Below are 20,686 nucleotides of genomic sequence, written 5' to 3'. Positions count from 1 at the left end.
GCGTGTATTTGGCGTGTGTAGTGGCTAGGTTGTGTTCCTTTGTTGCTGTTTGGATGTTGAGTATTCATACGTAGTACGTTGTATGTGTTCACAATTTTTTATTCTTGTGCATCAGTTCTTTATTGCACTAGAAGTTTTTTTTCTCTCACACATACCAGGGAGGTATTTTTCCGGTACTACCCATCTCGGTATTAGTGTGGTTTAGTAACGGCTTCATCGTGAGCGAGCACTCCAGTGGCTGTCAAAATGTCACTCCTTTGGCCTACGTAGCTTTTGTAACTTCCTGTCACACACACTCATACGTAGATGGCTTTCAGTCAACAAACACACGATCTCTCCTCGTACATAACACTTAACAACACGTAAACTCTCACTCGAGTCGTTCTTTCTTAACTCTACATTTCTCTACGGTGAGAGCTACGCTCTAGCTCCTCCTCACGGCAGAATCTTGTCGCAGGTACTTAACTCGTGAGTTAAGAATGTAGGTAATTACTTTTACACCGTTACACGACCAGTAGCTGGAACCTCCCTCCCCACCTTGACCCCAGAGGGGATTGTGCCTGTGTGTAAATAAAGCTGACGGGGCAGAATACAGGCGCTGTGACCCTGGGTTAGTGGGCCGTGTGCCCGGTAGATCATGGTTGTGTATCGCTGGAGAATATTGCTGAAGCTCAGAGCGCCAGCAGAACTTTCATACGTTTGTCCTTATGTTCGGATGTTTGAGATATACCTCAGTTGTTATAAATGATAATGGTTTGTTGAGGATTTTGCGCTTTATAGAACAAGTTTCACGGGAATGAAAACGATGATCCGGTGTGTAAGAATATGAAGGAGAACTAATGATATAAAGTAGGAGACGAAACAAGAAGATATATCATCATTTTTCTCTTCCTTATGAGGAATTTTGGCGAGTGTATTTTATTATTTTACGTTGCCAGTATGATCGTTGATCACACGTGTGTTTGCTTGCTTGCCTAGGTGCATATACGTATGCATACGTGTGTGTTTGCTGTCTTGCGTAGGTGCATATACGGTATGCACACAAGTTTCTCTTTGAGTGCTTCCACCTTTGGTACCACCCCAGAATGCAACATAAGACGCACTACTACCAGGACACGACACAATAAGAACACTACGTGCTGTAACTCAGCAGAGTTGGCGCACTGCAGAGCTTAGCAATCCCTCTCTGAGCCGGGTACAGTTGAAGGTTGTGAGACCAGTCAAGCGAGTTGTCAGTGTTGTGACAGGCGATGCCAGTTCGAGGACTGGCTACAGACGGGGAGTGGTAGGGCCATCTTGCTCACCCAGCACACACACACACACACACACACACACACCGTAGTGCGGTGGTTGGTTGTGCGCCCCGCCAGTCTCAGGGATCCGGGTTCTAGTCCCGAGCAAGTCAGGCGGGTCACTGCCAACCCAGCTGTTTATCTTTTCCTTGAAGCTAGGGCGTGTTCGTGTGTGTGAATATGTGGTACATATATAGAGAGAGAGTTATAGGACGGGGCAATATGAGTGTAAAATTCTTCCCATGGCACATATATACACATACTGTACACATACTCTGGTATTGCGACACATGATCTCCCAGACAGCTATCTTATAGAAACGTTAAAATAAGAATTGTCACAGCATTAAGGTGTATAATACGAATGCATAAACTCAAACAACTGCAGCCTGTCTTAGATGTTCAAGAATTGAATGCCTTATAACAGCTCTTTATAAATACTTTATGTATTTCCCCTTGACACCTGGAGATATAGGAGACGAATAATTGGTCTTGGAGACTGTGGAAATTCTTAGGTCTTTATTGGATCTGCGAAGGCTTAAAAGACTTAGCCGGTTGTTGAGCTCCAAGTTTTTCATTACTGTCGATTAGCACTGCCTACCATCCAAGATCTGGCATCCGAATTCCTTCAAGGTAGTCAGTCTACGTAGGCACAGGCTTGAAGGTAGAAAGCCTAGGAAGATAGCAGATGGAAACCGCCAGAGGCTAAACCACTGGAACCCGCCGCGAAGTGGACCACAAGTTAGGCGGGTCAGTAGAGGAGGACCGTTGAACTTCGCCAACCAAACCAGTCTGGAGGGTAGGTGCCTTACATGCTTGCCCACTGTCATTAAAGAAAAAAAAAAAACTTGAGAGAAATGTGTTTGGTGGACCTGACATCTCACTGGGTAATAAAGGAAAATGCAAACCTTTAAAAGGCCAAGCGTTGGTCAGTTGCGAAAGGCGTCACTGATCAAACTTGCCTCTCTGAAAATGGCCTCGTTGCTGATAGCCCAGTGTTCACTGACCATCTTCACGCCATCTCCTCAAGTGGGGACGTCCTTTCTACCGCACCTCACACACGACCCACCTCCGTACATCCTTCTTAACACCTTCCTCCCTCATCCCACAAGGAGCAGACCCATATAATACCTTCCGCTCTGCTATTTGTCCTCATTGACAAACCTCCGTCTCTATGATTACCTTAGGTTAGGTTCAGTATGGAAGTCGTGGAACAGCGGGGTAAGGTAAGAATTCAATTTGTAAGGAAATTGAGCAGAAACTGTAATAACCAGTTATGTCGGTGATCGGAATACAGAACACCTTCCACGGTGCCCAGCGGTGCGTTTCTCGGAATTAATCTGACCACGGTGTGAATAACAACTCTCTCTCTCTCTCTCTCTCTCTCTCTCTCTCTCTCTCTCTCTCTCTCTCTCTCTCTCTCTCTCGTCGTGTTTATATGCGGTAAACTGGTGTGTAGTAATTACTAAACATGCCTTAGTTAAGCAGAATATAGAGGAGCAGTAACAGATGTAGGCATGATTGTAAGAACTGATCGTCATTAGTGAGGCTCGGGGCTCCGTCTCAGTTTTCTGCGTCCGACCTGCTCAACTTCGCTGACGAACCTGTTGGGAATCGTCATGCAGTTTCACCGGTACTCAGGAAGTAACTAACTGTCGATATGCAGATCCAGGCGGGAACTCCGCAAGCATCGTACCCCTTACATGATGATTCGGTGTTGTTTTTCACAAAGTTTCGGTCACTCCGTGAGGAAACGCTCTGGGCGATAGTGCGCGTAATGTGTGGGACGAACCGTAGCTCAGTTTGTACTTTGATGATAAGTGAACGCCGCCTCGTATTGCGCCTCGGAGGAAAACATTATCTGAGGTGCAGCGATGTCGTCTTGACCCAGAGACGACTGGACTAACCTCCTGAGGACGACGTGACGACCCTTGGCCATGGCGGTATGACTACTTAGTACCGTATTTGCACTCCTGAGCTGAGCACTGTGTGTGTGTGTGTGTGTGGACCATCGAACATGGACTGGTCTTTTGACTCAATCCTTAAGGATCAGGTCCAAGGCCAGACTATCATACCTGAGGGTTGCACCGTCATGTTGAAGGGCATCCAGGATGGTAGTGATAGAAGCAGTCAGTGGGTTAGCAGGTGTTGGCGGGCCAGGTTGGACGGGACGACCATGACAAGCAACCCGCTGGTGCCCTGGTCAGGGTGGCCTCAGGCCTGCCACCCAGCACCTGCCTGCAGCTTGCCACACGTTACGGATGACGTAAGTTGCTGTGTGCAACACACAGGGGATAGGTGAGGTGTTCACAGGAGTGGGGAGTAAAAATGTACCGGTCGCCTCCCTTCGGTGGGGGGAATGAGGTACCCCAGCTTGGCTTAAGGTGCTCCATCAGAAGCCATGAACCAAACTGGTGATGACAGGCCCCGCTAACCGGACACTAATCCCTTACACGACATCCCCACCAAAGCCTCGAAACCGGACGGATCCCTCCCTAGGACATCTGTTATTTAAGGCAGATTGGAACGAAGACAAATGTCGTGTTGACATCCTACAAAGAGGGGGATAGAAGTAAGATAGATTGCTAGTTAGGTAATGGAACGCGCACGAGGTCCACACGGCGCCCCGTCCAGGTGCTTATTTCCTGTCAAATCTCAGTAGTTCCAGTGGAATGGTGCACGACTCTCCTTGCTGTATGCTCCCAATGATGCCTGACATCCAGTAGAGCGGTGTAGCTAGTCTGACAGCTACGATGCTTAATTGAATACGTCTTAGATTTATACTTCGTCACTTTTAGAAGTGTGATTTGGTTGTATTGAAATCGTGTTATTTATGGAGACTAGAAGATTAGTAATGTCGTCATGTTTGCAGCCGCTGGTGAATGTTAGTGGTCAAGGTTGATAAACACCTGCCTGAAGGTGCTGGTGTCGCTGGGCTCGCCCCCATCCTTTTACTGACGAGATATAAAAACGATCCACATCCACCTCTCCAGTGTAGCAGCACCATCACCTGTGTCCCATGGTTGATGGTGGAACCCATTTTAACCTCACACTACCACAAACAGTTCAACATGCACACTGTCCTTACTCATCAACTGACTCACACCATCCATACTCACCACCTGGCTGCCAGGAGTGGCAAAATTTGATCCTTAACAGTCATGGTGAAACACCCTCGAGTAAGCTAACACCTTGTTATCTGGAGATGTAGTGTAAGTCACACCCACAGCCTACGTAGCAGCCACAGCCTACGTAACAGTAACAGCCTACGTAACAGCCACAGCCTCCGTAACAGCCACAGCCTACGTAACAGCCACAGCCTACGTAACATCACAGCCTCCGTAACAGCCACAGCCTACGTAACAGCCACAGCCTACGTAACATCACAGCCTACGTAACAGCCACAGCTTAGCTTACATATTTATGCTGTGTCTGTACGACGTTTAACGGTACACAGTGAAGTGATGGCTCGGGGCTAGGAAGATACTTGTGCGCCACGCATGGTACATGGCTCAGGGAGGGATGAAGTGCGTGCTGGGCGGGTGGTGGTGGCCTCCCATGAACGTTTGTGTACTGCCTCCCTCACTGACACAGCTCCTGCTGAGTCGGGGAAATGAAGTGATGATTGTCATTTCTTTTTACTATCGTCGGTTGTCGGCAACCTAACCGATTTCTCAGGCGTAGAGCAGATGCGTGTGACGGCGATAGTGTGTGATCACATGACAGTGCGGCTTGAGCGAGTCCACGGCGCCCCATCGCCACTGACTGTTTCCTCAAGAATTACCCTTTTTTTTAACTTGGTCTCGGATTTTTTTTGTATATGAAAAGAAAATTCAGTCATAAGACGCACAAACTCTGCAGGGAGGAGGTTTAGTCCAGACATTACTCGTGAAGGGCATGTTTTTTTTCCTGTTGAATACCAAGGTGACGCTTACTTTATAGCACACACCAGAGCACATATCTCATATTTCTGGTTTATTCACGTATAAAAAGAATATTGAGTGAGATTTCCACAGTTGTGACAATTTCGGAGGAACAGATTTACTTTTTTAAGGATAATGATGGTGCCAGGATCCTAGTAAGTACTCGTGGAATAAGTTACATGAGTAAGTCTTACGCTAACTGGAACTGGTCATGGACGGTGGTGAGGCTGAGGGGTGAGTCTCGTGTCTTTATGTCTCTCATGTGTCTCCCGTGTAGCCTGCGCCGTACACACACATGATATTATCAAGTGTTTGTGTCTTACTCTTTCGCAGCTGAAGAGTAGATCCCAGAGGCCTTAGAGGCCATCTTTAAAACTTCGGAGTTATTAACACCATTTTTTTTCCATTTGTGCAGTGCCGGGTATCCAAAGCTGCAATACAAACAGTGAGGTAGCGCGCGCGCGCGCGCGCACACACACACACACACACACACACACACACACACACACACTTAGATATACGTATATATTGATATATATACACATACATATACATTGACTTATATACACAAGTACATATTCTTACTTGTTTGCTGTTATCCATTCCCGACGCCATCCCGCCTCAAAGGAAACAGCACATCTGCATGGAAGAAAAGAAAAAAGAATAAGATATATATTCCCCTCTTCACCCTCACACCCGATCGCCGTCCCCTGCGTCAGCGAAGTAGCGTCAGGAAACAGGCGAAGAAAGGCCACATCCACTCACATCCTTACACGAGCTCCCTGTCCACACCCAGGCCCCACAGACCTTCCCATGGTTTACTCTGGGCGTTTTATAAGCCCCAGTTCAGTCCAGGTGTGTGTGTGTGTGTTAATAAGTTCCCGGTTAATATTTAGACACAGACGCAAATGGAAGAGAATGGTGGACATGTTAGAAGTAGCTCTTCGATATGTGTGAAGGTAACCAGCGGTCCACCACAAGGCTCTGCCTTATGAGCTGCCACTGACCTTGGTCACTGTTGATGGCTTGCTAGGAGTCTTATCGCACCTGACTATAGACTGTATGATGTTCAGTATATTGTTTGTAGAGTAAATTAGAAGGAAATTAGAGTGTACGTCATGAGTTTGGTCAGCCCTCCTTACGAGGTATGTACTATGACCTTGAGAACGTCCGACCATCGACAACTCAAAAGTTTGCCTGGAGTGAGGAGACTTGAGCTACAGGGAAAGATTAGCTGTCGTAAGCTTGGCCACGGCAGAAGAAAGGGTGAGGAATACGACAAGATAGTAAGGAATGGAAGTGAAAAACGAAAATTTAATGAAATGCATTTGTGTACAGGGATACAATGGCGGGCGACCGAAATATGCTGGATGAAGAAGTAGTTACGTACAACACATGATGAAGGTCAAGGAATGGTCTGATGCAGAAAGAAAAAAGTTAGAAATCGGAGCCCCATGTATCCACATCCAACACCTGATGATGTTCCCTGCTGCTTCCATCTGTACAAACACATAATCTGACACGGACATACAGATGCCATACAAAGCTGTACACGCAGTTAGACACGCAATATACACGAACTCAGTCTCATATGGTGATCATTGTACGGTGTTCACGGAGTCGGACGCGACCCCACCATACACAGCACTGCCCTCGACTAGTATACAAACACAGATGTACCACGGAATGTTCGCACTGTTCGGGAATGTGTTGTCAGTCGTGGTGAGAGCTGGAAGAACGAGGAAAAAAAAAAGAACTCCAGTACAGACCCGCGCCACACGTAACATGGTAACTGCCTGGGAGGTGTTAGCATAGAAGAACCTGTCTTGCAAGGAGCAGCAGCAGCAGCAAGTGTTGGATGCCAGCCAGCTTAGTCAGTCACGAGGCGACTACGGCATATCATCTGCCCTTATAGGCAAAGTCAAGGCCGGTGCTTGTGGGGTGTGAGCGACTGTGATGATTGTGGCGTGGTAGACGTGCAAGCTGGACAGTGATTGTAGTCGGCTAATAGGAGAATTGACCGGTTTGATTTGTGCCATACGTCATGCAAGATGATTTGATGCTTCTCCTAAACTTAAGTGCCATTTTCCACAAGGTCAGGTAGTGCCACATAGTTCCAACAAGGTCGGGTCATGCCACATAGTTCCAACAAGGTCAGGTAGTGCCACGTATTTCCTACAAGGGCAGGTAGTGCCACATACAAGGTGTTTTTGTGTTCCAACGACTTGTCAAGTGTGAGGCTGCTCCTTCCGTGTGTGACAAAGGCACCCTTAGTCCTGGCTGGCCCACCTGCTGCTCTCTCTCTCTCTCTCACACCTGCGGGGCCCAGCAGGGCCACACGCTGTCCCACTCTAAGCGCCACTTGGCTCCCCATCTCCTCTCCTAAGTGTTGGAGAAGGCTTTGTATAACGCTTCGACAGGAAAACATTTATAAATCAAGGTCGCAGAAATGTTGTAGCTTGTCCATGAGCTGATTCACCGTAAATGGCATTAGATTCTCCTCATGCTAAAACACACACACACACACACACACACACACACACACACACACACACACACACACACAATAATGATGACGGGGCACTGAAAGAAGACCTCGATACGAGTATTATCTACCAGGAAATAAATGCAGGAATCCGTATGTGAGAGGGATGTGAGAGTCGATCGACTTCGTCCTTAACTTCTCGCATAAGTCTCACCTTAGGAAAAATAGTCAAGGAGACCAACTGTCTGCTGGCAAATATTAGAAATGCATTAAATTGATGGATAAGGAAATATTTCGCGAGTTGTTCATATCATACTATAGGCCGAAGCTGTGATATGCATCTCATGCATCCAGTGTACGTCCCTGAGTGTCAGCATGAGTCCAGACGAGAGTATGTATGTCAGCATCCTTCCTGACGTACATGATACTGTGAGTAGGAACAAGAGACCTGTGCACCGGGTGTGTTTGAGCTACTGGGGGACATTTGACTCTGACCCCCCCACACACACACACACACACACACACACACACACACAGGAGAGAGGGAGCTCAAAAGAGTACTTCCAGGCCGATTTGAGAGGATGAATCCATTGATGGATCGAAGTATTGGAAAGGTAAAGAGGATACCCGATGACCGTTTCTACAGAAGGAAGAGGTGACTCCTCCTGCAGCGCCCGCTGCTGCTGCTAGCGGTATATGTAAATAACTTACGAAGACCTCAGTAATATCTTGATGTACCTGCGGATGACGCTGAACGTACGAGGTTAGGAGCAGTCATGGCTGCACCAACCTACTGAGATACCCAGACGATTTCTTATGGTCTTCTGATATAAAGATGATAAGATTCAGCACACGGTGGATGAGGCCAGGCGATAACCGTTATCTGCCAGGGATCATGTTGCAGGAATTTACCTGACGGAGACTCGGGTTAACAGAGTACACGATCATTGTCCAGAAAACCACCCCAGGAGACGTGTAAAGGATGTAAACTATATACTGGGCTCACACACACACACACACACACACACACACACACACACACACACACACACACACTGCAATGTTGATGGGAAGATATGACATCACAGGGAAGTGCCACGGCGGGTAACGTAAACAGAAGCTGAAGCATGGGAGGCGAACTGCTGTGACAGGTTGGCAGCCACAGACTTTCACCTCACACACACACACACACACGTGAGATGAGACCAGGACAGGGACGGACTGGGTTACTGACTGTGGTGAAGTTCCTCACAATCTTCTTGAGGTCATTATCGAATAGGTTTTGTAGATGAGGAGGAACTGGCTAGTTTGAGGCTAGGCTACACAAGAGGAGAGACCGGCTGCTTATGGAGAAAGGCTTTTGTTTTGATGAATCGCTGGGCGAATGGAACGTTCTGAGTGAAGAAACACGTAAGGAGGAGGTGTGTTGGTAGCAGGCTCGAGAACTGATAGGAAAAGAAAAGAAAGGTTGACTGGTGGAACTTTGCAAGTTTATGACTTTTTTCCCGTACGTTTAGATATTTTCACACACACACACACACACACACACACACACACACACACACACACACACACACACTGCAATGTTGATGGGATGATAAGACATCATAGGGAAGGCAGCGGACACAAGATCTTTTTGCATACAATAAGTACATTCCACGTCCCTCTGCCTGTTGTTTCGTGAACCTTTGACCTGGACACCGAGGGAAAAGCTTGGAAAAATTATGAGAGAGAGAGAGAGAGAGAGAGAGAGAGAGAGAGAGAGAGAGAGAGAGAGAGAGAGAGAGAGAGGAATGAACGGTGAGAGAGATTAGTAAAGGAGAGAAAAAGCGCGTAGAAAAAGGGGTATTTAAGCAAGGGGATGGAGGGAGAAGGATTCGGTGCGAGGAAGGCGATGTAGGTAAGGGAAGCCGGTTGCGGCATTTCTGTCAGATCTTAAGATGATCGCTTCACGCCTCCCTGGCCAGGACTGGTGCCCCATCCCTGCAGCGGCATAGGTGTCTTGCTGTACCCTATTTGCATATGAATATAAGCCGTAATGTAATCGTTTTCCACAGTGAACATCTTTCTTGATCTCACCGGCATCTGACTGCCTGGGAAGGTGGTGTCAGGGCGGGATGGACGAGCAGGGGAAGGAGGGAGGCACCTGGTTAGAGCGGAGTGCGTTGGGAGGTTGTATGTGGTCGGGGCGGAGTGTACAGAGAGGGAGTACCTTGTCTACACCTGGTTATGACCCCGTGTGAGGTCCGCCCTGCCCAAAGACGGGATACTCGCCCCCAGGAGAAACCTCGTCTTGTGTGAGCAAAATTATAGCAGCAAGTGTTTAAGTGTAATGATGGTCTGAGTTGGAACTTGTTTCTCCGGGATGTTTATGTATGGGGAGTGTGTGTATGTGTGTGTGTGTTATTACGTATTGTGGATACGAGGAGAGAGCATTGCGCTGGTGGTACCCTGCTCGTTACTGTTTGATCATTCACTTGTTCTTTGCTTAGCTCGTCCCTCGGGGCCCACAGCGTTGTTGCTGAAGAAGTGCCTCCTCACGTCCCTCCGTACATTTCCCATCCCAAGCCTCCAGTTGTGGCCTCTTGTCCTTGCCTTTCTTGCGGTATCGTAAAATTGCTGCGTTAACGTCGTTGTGGCATCTTTAGAAATTTAGACGTCGTTCTGATATGGACCCTGACCTAACCTTCGTCCAATGTGGGTACATTGAGGATTTCCACTCAAGTCCGGTTTCATTTTTGTTGCATTGCTGCTTTGGCTCCTTCCCTGCAAACCTTTGTGGCTCTTTTGGTGACGTTGCACATTCCATCTTCGGGAGAATGTCAGTTGTGTATATATGTATATAAACATGTCGACGTCTGTGGCCTAGAAGGTAATTTTGATGTTGTCCGGGATATAGTTTGCTTTTCCTCACAGTTCTTTGCACTGGCTGTTCAGACGACGAGGTGGGCGTAATGTCAGCGCATAGATACCTGGCGTAACACCCAAGCCTTGGGTATGATGGCATGACCGTTGACCTGATCTCAATGATGGGGGTTAGAGGTCACAGCGTCACACTACCGTAACGCAACACAGCACCTAACACCACACTACCTCCACTGTACGACATATCACAGTAAAAGAAGTAATGCCACGGCATACCACTGCCTCGCACTTGCCGCCACTCCCCCACCACACCACCACATAATCACATAGTGCCACACCACACACCACCGTGACATGACACCCTGCCACCACCTCATCACTCCACACACTCTGGTAACACCAGACTATGACACCACAGAGAACCCTTCACATGACACTCATATCACACCATTATATCATCACCATCTCTTGTGGATTACATCACATCACTGGTTCGTCCGCTAGTTCACAAATGAGCTTACTCATCCTCGTATTCATTCACTAGTTTTATGGATTCATTTGACCTAAGTTTGTTGAGTCATTAAATCAATTTTCCACTCATCGACTCTTATCTTCTTTTTTTTTTAAGTAACCGACGTGGGACGGCTAGAGATATGCCCTTATTATGGCCCTCTCGGGAAAAAGAGAAATATACAACAAGAAAAAGCATGAATGATGTAATGGCACTTTTGGTGTTTGTAGACCTGAGTCTTACTAAGAAGGTGGAAAGGTTGTCGGGAGAGGGAAAGACGAAGGAAGGAAGAGAATCCCAGAGCTTTCCTGCTCGAGGAAAGGATGAGTTACAGTTGTTATAAAAGATTCGTCTGGTTGATATTGTGAAGTCAAATTAGCACATCATTAGGATTTTTTCATTAATCGATTAATTAATTTACAAACCTAATTAACTCGCCTATTTCCCAATGGGTCTTCGATAACTTTTCGTCGACCCAGGATTTGGCAGATTTTGATGGTTCACAGTCTCATTCCTGAGGCACATTGTTACTTCATTGACTCTCGTATTCGCCAGCTGTTGTTCATCCAGCAAACCATGTCTGACTAACGTGATTGTTGGCGAACATCCGGCGTGGTTCCCGTGGCATTAGTCCCTGACGCATCCAAGTGCACCTCCAGAAGCCCTGCTTCGTGGCTCATTGTGGACATATCCTGGAGGCTAAGCGACGAACGGTACGCCGTGTGAGGAGGACGGTACGACTCTTGGATACGATGATCCGACGCAAGGGAAGTACCGTCCTGTTCAAGCGATCAGGGACGGGCCTGGAGGAGGTGGAGCGATGCTGGCGTCGCTTAATAAGGTTAGGGGTGTCGTTAGGCAGCCAGAAACCTGGCATCATCACACGCCATCACTGGCGGGCGGGAGGAATGCCACCACATCCTGGGGTTAGGGTGAGCAAAGACTACATCATTATGCTGTCCACGACCTGGGGATGAGGTGAGCAAAGACCACATCATTGTGCTGTCCACGACCTGAGGTTGGGGTGAGCAAAGACCACTTCATTGTGCTGTCCACGACCTGGGGTTGGGGTGAGCAAAGATCACATCATTATGCTGTTCACGACCTGAGGTTGGGGTGAGCAACGACCACATCATTGTGCTGTCCACGACCTGGGGATGAGGTGAGCAAAGACCACATCATTGTGCTGTCCACGACCTGGGGGTTGGGGTGAGCAAAGACCACATCATTGTGCTGTCCACGACCTGGGGGTTGGGGTGAGCAAAGACCACATCATTGTGCTGTTGACTGAGTGTTTTGTCGTCACAGAATGCAAAGCACTGATCAGCACCACTGTATTTATCTCTCGTATTTTATTTCATTTTTTCTGTTTTGTTTTTTACAATATTTGCTTCACTATCTCATGTCCTGTCTCAGTGGAAGGCAATTTACTCTCATCGAAATACTCTCAATGTTTGCTGATTCATACAGTAGTAAACCATCTTATGTGTAAAGAAAACACACACCGTTGTCATTTAAGTGTTTCGGTTCCCTCATGCTGGGCTTCCGTAAGATGACTGAGGAGGGTGGACGAACGTGAGACCAGAGTTGTCATCAGTGTTGCAGGAGAGCGGAGGTTGGAGTGGCAGCAAGATATGCCGGAGCATCTGGGAGTGGCAGGTGGGCATATGCTCCCTCCTCACTACATATTGATTTCCTACTTACTTCACTCCCCGGATTTGAATACACACACACACACACACACACACACACACACACACGTGTAGCAGGGCCCACCTAGCAGGCAGGAGTGAGGCGACAGAGCTTACATAATAAACGTGTTCACCTGTGGTGGGCCGAGGCAGGCTGCTCGCGGGGTGAGCTCAAGGCTGGATGTAGGTCAGTGTGGACGAGCCACCAACTCCCCGTGGTAGCTACTGCTGGCCTGCCGTATATAGACGCTTATTTATAGGTAGGCCAAGGAATAGAATGTATGGCCAGCCTAACATTTACGACCGGAGGTAAACAAAGTTACCTGGGAGAGAGAGGACCGACAGACGACACAGTGAGGTGTCAGATACCAGGGTGTGATGACAGAGACGTGACAGTGAGGTATCAGATAACAGGGTGTGAGGACAGACAGATGAGACGGTAAGGAGAGACAGACAGGAATGGAAGGGGAAACAGACCAAAGGGTGAGGAGCAGACTCACGCGAGGGTGGAAGAAAAAGAAAAGAATGAGGTAGAACAGATGAAAGAGGAAGACAGACATACTAGATGGAAGTGCCTAAAATTAAGATAAGGCAGGGACAGACAGAAGAGTAGGAGAAAGTACTGTTGGTAGGTTGCAACAGACTATTGGGGAGGGAGAAACAGACAGTATCTTCCTGGGTAAGTCGAAACAGACAGGACAGGGAGAAACAAGAGACAGCATCGGAGCAACATACATTATGATAAGGAGACTGAGAGTGAAGGATGAGACACACAGTCACGAAAGGCAAGATAAACACGCAATAGAATGATGAGTAACAGACCAGTGGATAAAGAGAGAGAGAGACGAGGGAGCGTAAAGCATGTCTAGTGATTTGAGGGTGAAGACTGGGTCAGCCAGCTCGGTCCTTCTTGCATGCTGTGTGTCTGACACCAGTGGTGCTCACTCCTCCCGCCTACTGTTCGGCTTGGTTGATACTCACCTCACCCCACCACACATCTACCTGATCCTCTGTGTTGCGGCTGCATGACTTCTAGGACGTAGATTTCTGTGAGCCGTGTTACTTCATACCTCGTGGCTCACGTAGAGAAAGAACAAGGTCATTTGGCCTTCCTAGGCACCTCCCTACTCGGTGGGTGAGGGCTGTCCTTGGTAGAGGGAGGTGTCTCCGTGGAGCCGTCCGTCCTGTGTCCCACACCCCGGCTGTCATGACTGCCTCAGTCTTCCATCTGTCGGTGCTGGGCCTGCAGGAGATACTGGCCGTGCCGCACGAGTGCTCCGTCTGTGCTTTTTTTTTTCTTTTCTTTATCTCAAAACGTAACTCTTGTCTGCCAGTTGTAAGATGCTAACAACACCACCTCCCTGCCGCCTCCTCCTCCTCCTCCTCCGCCTTTACCATGAGATCATGACATACTAGCGAATTTTGATCACACACACACACACACACACACACACACACACACATACACGCACACGCACGCACGCGCACACATGAGGCAACAGTGTTGTAAAACGGGAAAAAGACATGATGATCCTAAACAGGGACGGCACAGAACAGAGGAGAGCAACAGCAGTAGCACCCTCCTCCTGGACTGGGTTCTACTACTTTCCAAGATCTGGATTGACTGCAGTTTGCCCCGGGTCTCTCCGTACAACGGGAGGGAGGACAGGCGGACGAGACAGTGAGGTGTCAGCTACCAGGGTGTGATATAGTATTTCCCTGTGGCAGAGTAAAATGAATAATAGCGCGGGTGTGAGTGATGTGAGGAATAAAGATGGAAGGTGAGGAGGTCAGGGATTTCAAATCGAATGTTGGGAAGTGTTGTCTCGCTCTTTAAAAGAAAATAGTGAGTAACCGACATAGAGTAAAAAAAAGTTTATGAAAAGAAATGGTACAGAGTGTAACTGTGAATGAAACAAAGAAATGCTTCCCATGTAGCCTCAGAATATAGGAGAGGAGAGAAAGAATACTTCCCACGTATTCCCTGCGTGTCGTAGTCGACTAAAAGGAGAGGGAGCGGGGGGCTGGAAATCCTTCCCTCCAGTTTTTACTTTTCCTAAAGAAGGAACAGAGAAGGGGGCCAAGTGAGAGTTTTTCCCTCTTAGGCTCAGTCCTCTGTTCTTAATGCTACCTCGCTAACGCGGGAAATGGCGAATATGTATAATACATATATATATATATATATATATATATATATATATATATATATATATATATATATATATATATATATAATGATAGATTCTGTTTTGAACCAAAAAGCTAACTACTAACAGTTTTTCTTATACCCCGTTAGGGTAACTGTAAGACTGAAGTGTGTTGTGGTTGAGGTCATGGATAACTGATTTCAGACACTTCAGTGGGAGAGTGAGCTCCATTTTAGACCAAAGAGTGGTTGGCTGGATCATATGTATGTGGACGGCCGGCAAGTATGTGACACCGTACCACATAAGGTGCTGGTAAAGACGCTGGATTCTCATACGGGAGTGAGGGGGAGACTCTTTTGATGGGGAGAAAATTCCTTGTGTGGTTAGAGGGTCTGTCCTAGTAAAATTACTCTTCGTGATGTATGTCAATGAATTTGCCATGGGTTGGCCTCTCTCAAGAGTATGTGTTTGCAGGTGATGCCAAAGTCTTGCGGGAAGTGAAAAAAAAAAAGTGAGGTGGACTGCTTCCGTGTAAGGGGACTTCGGGAAAACTTCTAGAGTCGACCTGATTTATGGTTCATGAAATGCAAGCTTATTAATGCATAGTAATGAGGATGGGAAATATTAAAGTAAGGCCTTCTCACGGATAATAGCAGGAAGTAAGGTGCAGGAACCTGTGTGTGTGTGTGTGTGTGTGTGTGTGTGTGTGTGTGTGTGTGTGTGTGTGTGTGTGAGGGAATCCCGAAGCGACATTGTATCTGTCCACAGTCGCCAGATCCCCCACGTTAGGAGAATAGTAAAGGAGACAAATTGTTTGTTAATAAATATTACAATTACATTTAGGTAAATGCCGGAGGAAACACTCAGCAAACTGTTCACGTCTTGCATCAAGCCAGAGTTTATAATATGGATCTCAGGTGTGGTATTCGCACTCAAGAGAAACACAAAGAACTAATAGAGATGTTCCAGAGGTTAGAGAAACACAGAGAACTAATAGAGATGTTCCAGAGGTTAGAGAAACACAGAGAACTAATAGAGATGTTCCAGAGGTTGGCAACAAAGGTGGTGCCAGAATTAAGAGGAGGGTTGAGTTTGCAACAGAGTTTAGAGGTAATTAGTGTGTTCAGCAAGGAAGAGAGAAAAGTAAGAGTTGATTTGGTCAAAGATTTGAAACCAGTTTGTTGACGGGAACATAATCCTTGGAAAGGTACAAGGATTGAAAATCCAGAGAACATAACCTGAAATTAAGCAAGAAACTTCCCAAAAAAGATTTATTTTTATAGTTTAAGTATTTCATGAATATATTACACCAAACGGTGTAATTGTGAGTGTGGAGTGAATGCAGAAGTTTGAGAAAGTTCAAGAGATGGGGCTACGAATGTAGAACTCCCTCCCCCTGCTATATAAGGTAATTACGCAAAAACGGGGCAGGAATGGGGAGGTATATTGTTGTGTGGTGTGGCGGAGCCAAGGGTACATACTCCTCCGCGGGTGTGGGGTGGGGAGATCCGTAACGGTGGGGTAGTGGGGCGGGGGATAATAATGCAGATGATAGCGTATGAAGTTGGCGGAGACCGGAGAGAAAGGCGCTGCATATTGAGTGTGGGATAAGGTCGGGGCAGGTGCGGGTGTGGTCCTGGGGTGTGTGGCACGGGAGGGGAGGGAGGGCAAGGAAGAAGCTGCCGCCTCCCATCCGGTGTCGTCCATCAGGCGACACAGTTATTGTTTACACCTGAGGTGTGTCGTAAGGGTGTTGACGAACGGCACCTCACACCCAGGCTACGTTGCCTCCACACCCCACTACCTCACCATACTGGGAGGCAGAGGTTACAGCTCTCGCTACAGGTTGAGAGGCTGTTGCCCGATGGTTCCTAGTTGGTTAGTGGTTCACTAAGACAGTTGATAGTAACTGGCAACTAATTAGTGTGTGTCTGTGTGTTTATATGGACTGGAGTGGTATGTCTGATACATGCACAAAACACACGATCAGCTGACCTCGACACTTAGGATGTAAGAACACCTTCTGACGGTGCGTGGAAACCTTGATTTCCAGTTGTGAGCCGATTAACTACGCTTTTATTCCTGGATATAATTTGTGGATCGAGAATAAGTTGACGGATAAGGAGCTGTAAGACCATTGCTCCCTTGGCAGTCTCACCACCACCACGTACTGGATGATGAGCCGACTGATATGCATGAATAGATTCGGTTTTCTTGTACATACAGATGCTTCTTGTGCGCAGCAGACCGACCGATGATTTCTGTGGAGTTCTGAAGACTCGCACATCAACTTTCTCCCACCTGCGAATACGATTCAGATGTATATAAAAGGCAGTATGATGCATTTCATGTGTCTACACACAACAGTACGACCTGTTGTTCCGTTGAGGGCGCTTGAAGTGAGGACGTGTGATCCAGTCACCAGGGGAGAGTCATGTGACCCCGTCTGACCTGAGTTGACCCCGAGGCTGATATGATAACATAACTTCGCAAATTCCGCGCCGATGGAGATACATTGTGGTCTTGGAGGTACGTGAGGTGTGGGGTGGATATAGAGCCTGCCGTGTGAGTAGCGGACGACCCGGATGGCTTCAGTTACGGATAGTTGATGGATGAATGTCTGGCAGGTGATGTGGGGTGGAGCCCACCTCCAGGGCCCCGCTGGGAGGGGACCTCCTGCCTCGCCAGCTAGCCAGGTGCCCGCCAACCGGGTCACTGACCTGCCGCGGCGCCACCCGTGCTACACCCAACCCCCACCTGCCTCTTGCTACTGCCTCACTTCCTCATCTTGTTTCCACGCATTCATCAGTCTCCTACGGCTCCTGCTGTTCCTCTTCTTACTACTGCTGCGAATACTAGTTCTCCACCTGCTGTGGCTGCTCCAACTTCTGCGTCTAGTTTCTGCTGTTTCTTGTTCGTGCGCTGTCGTCATTTTCGTTCCTTCTCCTCCAGTTTAACTTTTGTCCGTAGCCAACTTCGGTCTCTTACTCAACTTTCTTTCGTCTTCTCTTCTCCTTGTACTGTTTCTGTTATTGGTGCTACTACTGTTTAGGGATGCTGTTATTGTCTCATTTATTGCTGCCGTTCTCGTCTCGACTGCTTGATCTAACTCTAGTATTGTTACCAATGTTTGTGTAGGTACTTCTATCAGTAACTTCGTATAGCAGAGCGGCCACCGTGATGGTGGAACGGGAGGTCGGAAGGCTGGTGTGGTAGGAGGGGTTGATGGGAGACTGGTGTGGCAAGAATGGTTAGTGGGAGGCCGGTGGTGCAGGAGAGGTTGGTGAGAGACATTTGTGGCAGTAAGGGAAGTGGTAAGGGGAATAGGAGGCTGGTTTGGCAAGAGGGGGATGGTGGGAGGCTAGTGTTGTAATGGGAACTTGCTACTGTGGGAGGGGGATTTCGGTGGGGGTGGTGTTGTTACGGGTGCTGTGGCAGGCAGTAGGGCAGCCATAGGGTCGCTGACCTGGGCCGGACTGTCTACCACGTATCTTGGCGCACTGTTCCGGCGGATGGGCAGATGTATCATGTTTAAGCATCTTGCCGGGAAGGGCAACAGGTGGCATAATAGATGGTAGGCGTGGCAGGGGGCGGGCTAACGACCTACTGTGGTGTGGAGGACCTCGCTCCTCGGGCGGCATCATCCTGTAACACAAGGCTACAGTGGAGGTGGGCACGCCACTAGCAATCCCAGGGTAGGAAAGACAAGGGACATTTGCTACCATGAGAGATATGATTTTTCAGTAAACAATTCAAGTTGGTTTCAATATGTACAGCTTAGGCTGTCAGAGTAACTTTATTCTTGTATTTAGTGAAACATATAGCCATCTCATACTCTTGAATTTAACTTCAGTAGTGTTGCATAACGTAATTCCGTGAACAGTTCATCGCATGCCATTTGCATCTTATTTGAAAAGGAACATAGAAAAATGAGAGCAGAAAAATCAGCAACATAGAGGAATGAACGAGTCACATAACGCGAAGGTTGAAGACTTAAGAAAGACAAATGAAGTACGTGATGAATGGTAGGAAGCTGTGGGAACACGGTAGAAGGTCGGTATGCGAAAGGATATATATATATATATATATATATATATATATATATATATATATATATATATAGGTGTCAAGGTCACAGGTTAGGTCATTCCTTGTTAAGACGACAGGTCAGGAACTAGTAACTGCTTGCGTTAGATTTGTTTTATGATGATAATTGTAGCTGGGGGAGAAGACCTGCTACAAATTGGCGCCTGTAATTGCAATATTAACATGGAACATGTACTAACGGAATGCTAAAAATACAGGAGTCTCAGTTTCAGATATTAACCATAACAGGGGAAGGATTAAAAGTATAGGTGAAATAACAGTAATATAAATGTATTGAGATTGATCATCTTTTTTAATGCTTTTAAACGTCTTTTAAAGGAAGCCAAAATATATCCGGTATTTATATGTACATGGTTTTAAGTTTTTAAACATCTTACTAGTAAGCGCTGAATATCATTAGATTCCAGCCCTTACAAATTTCACAATATCGGCCTGTCAAACTGATTAATTTTCATGTAATAAGGAAAAGAATAGCACTTTGTGGATGCATTCCAATCAGTTTTGTAACTACATGATTTCATTTTGCTGTTGGACTCACCTCTGTACCTGAAAGACAGTTTCTCGGTGTATCTTACCACATCTGTAACTGAAACACTGTTTCTTGATGTATCTTATAACACCACCTGAAAGACAGTTTCTTGATGTATCATATCACACCACTGTATCTGTAAGACAATTTTTGATGTATTTTATCACATCTCTGTACCTGAAGGATTGTTTTCTCATTTACTTTACCACAGCTCTGCACCTTAACAATGGTCTTGATATATATCTTATACACTTCTTTACCTGACTGTGTTTCTTGATATATCTAATCATACCTTTGTACCTAAGCAACAGTCCCCCCCATTTATCTTTTCACACTTCTGTCATTGAAGAGTAACCCTTGCTCATATAAATCCACACCTGCAGATATGAACATCGACAGGAGACAATATATGACCATCAAACCAGTAACGCCTGTGTTTGTTGTCCACAGGATGACGTGTGTAGTTCGCAGTGCTGCTGTCCTGGCGCTCTTGTCACTGCTCACTAACCTCGCTGATGTAGCAGCTATCAACTGGTAGGTCTGAGGGTTTACCTCTTACTTCATGTACGCTCCCTGCCATGTGAGCTTGGAAGTGCTAATGAGGGGGCATGATCTAGAATTTTCACACAGGTTTTGTGGCTAAAGTCATACTCTGAAACTGAAAGTTGATGTACTAAGGTTATTGCTGTCAGAGAGTGGTATCTCATGCTGGTATGTTTATGTTTGTATTTTCCTCTTTGCTTAATACAGGAAGAGTTTTACACTCATGGGTCCCATCTCTTAAATTTTTCATAGCATAAAGTAACCTTTCAAACCTTGGTAAACTGTTGGTATTCACCTTTCTATTCTAGGTTATTCATGCCAACCACCATCCTTGCATTAAATTAGTACTTTCGTACACCCTTACTAGTCAGCTTCTTGTGTCTAGTGGTTCCTCTGGTAATGCATCTCATTAAGGATTAGTTTACTTTGAACACCATCCAGTAGATTCAAGAACTTGAAGGCTATGATAAAGTCACCCTTCTCTCGTGTCTTCTCCAAGATGGAGATATCAGTAGCTGTCAGCCTGTCGTTCTATATCGCCTCAGGTCAGATATCTTAGTAGCTCTTCACTGGATCATCTCGGTCAGATCTTCG

General features: G+C 46.9%; 1 protein-coding gene across 1 annotated transcript in view; it reads left to right on the top strand.

The window, feature by feature from the left end:
* Nucleotides 1-13,983: 13,983 nt before the first annotated feature.
* Nucleotides 13,984-20,686, top strand: part of LOC139758129 (uncharacterized) — a 28,467-nt gene continuing 21,764 nt past the window's right edge. The window contains exons 1-2 of the mRNA XM_071679267.1: nt 13,984-14,045; nt 20,000-20,083. Of these exons, the coding sequence (XP_071535368.1) occupies nt 20,001-20,083 (83 nt within the window). The 5' untranslated portion in view covers nt 13,984-14,045; nt 20,000. The remainder of the gene's footprint in view (nt 14,046-19,999; nt 20,084-20,686) is intronic.

This window comes from Panulirus ornatus, chromosome 29 (genome assembly GCF_036320965.1).
Source record: "Panulirus ornatus isolate Po-2019 chromosome 29, ASM3632096v1, whole genome shotgun sequence".
Classification (NCBI taxonomy): domain Eukaryota; kingdom Metazoa; phylum Arthropoda; class Malacostraca; order Decapoda; family Palinuridae; genus Panulirus; species Panulirus ornatus.
Note: the sequence above shows the minus strand (reverse complement) of the source record. Positions and strands in the feature narration are given on the sequence as shown.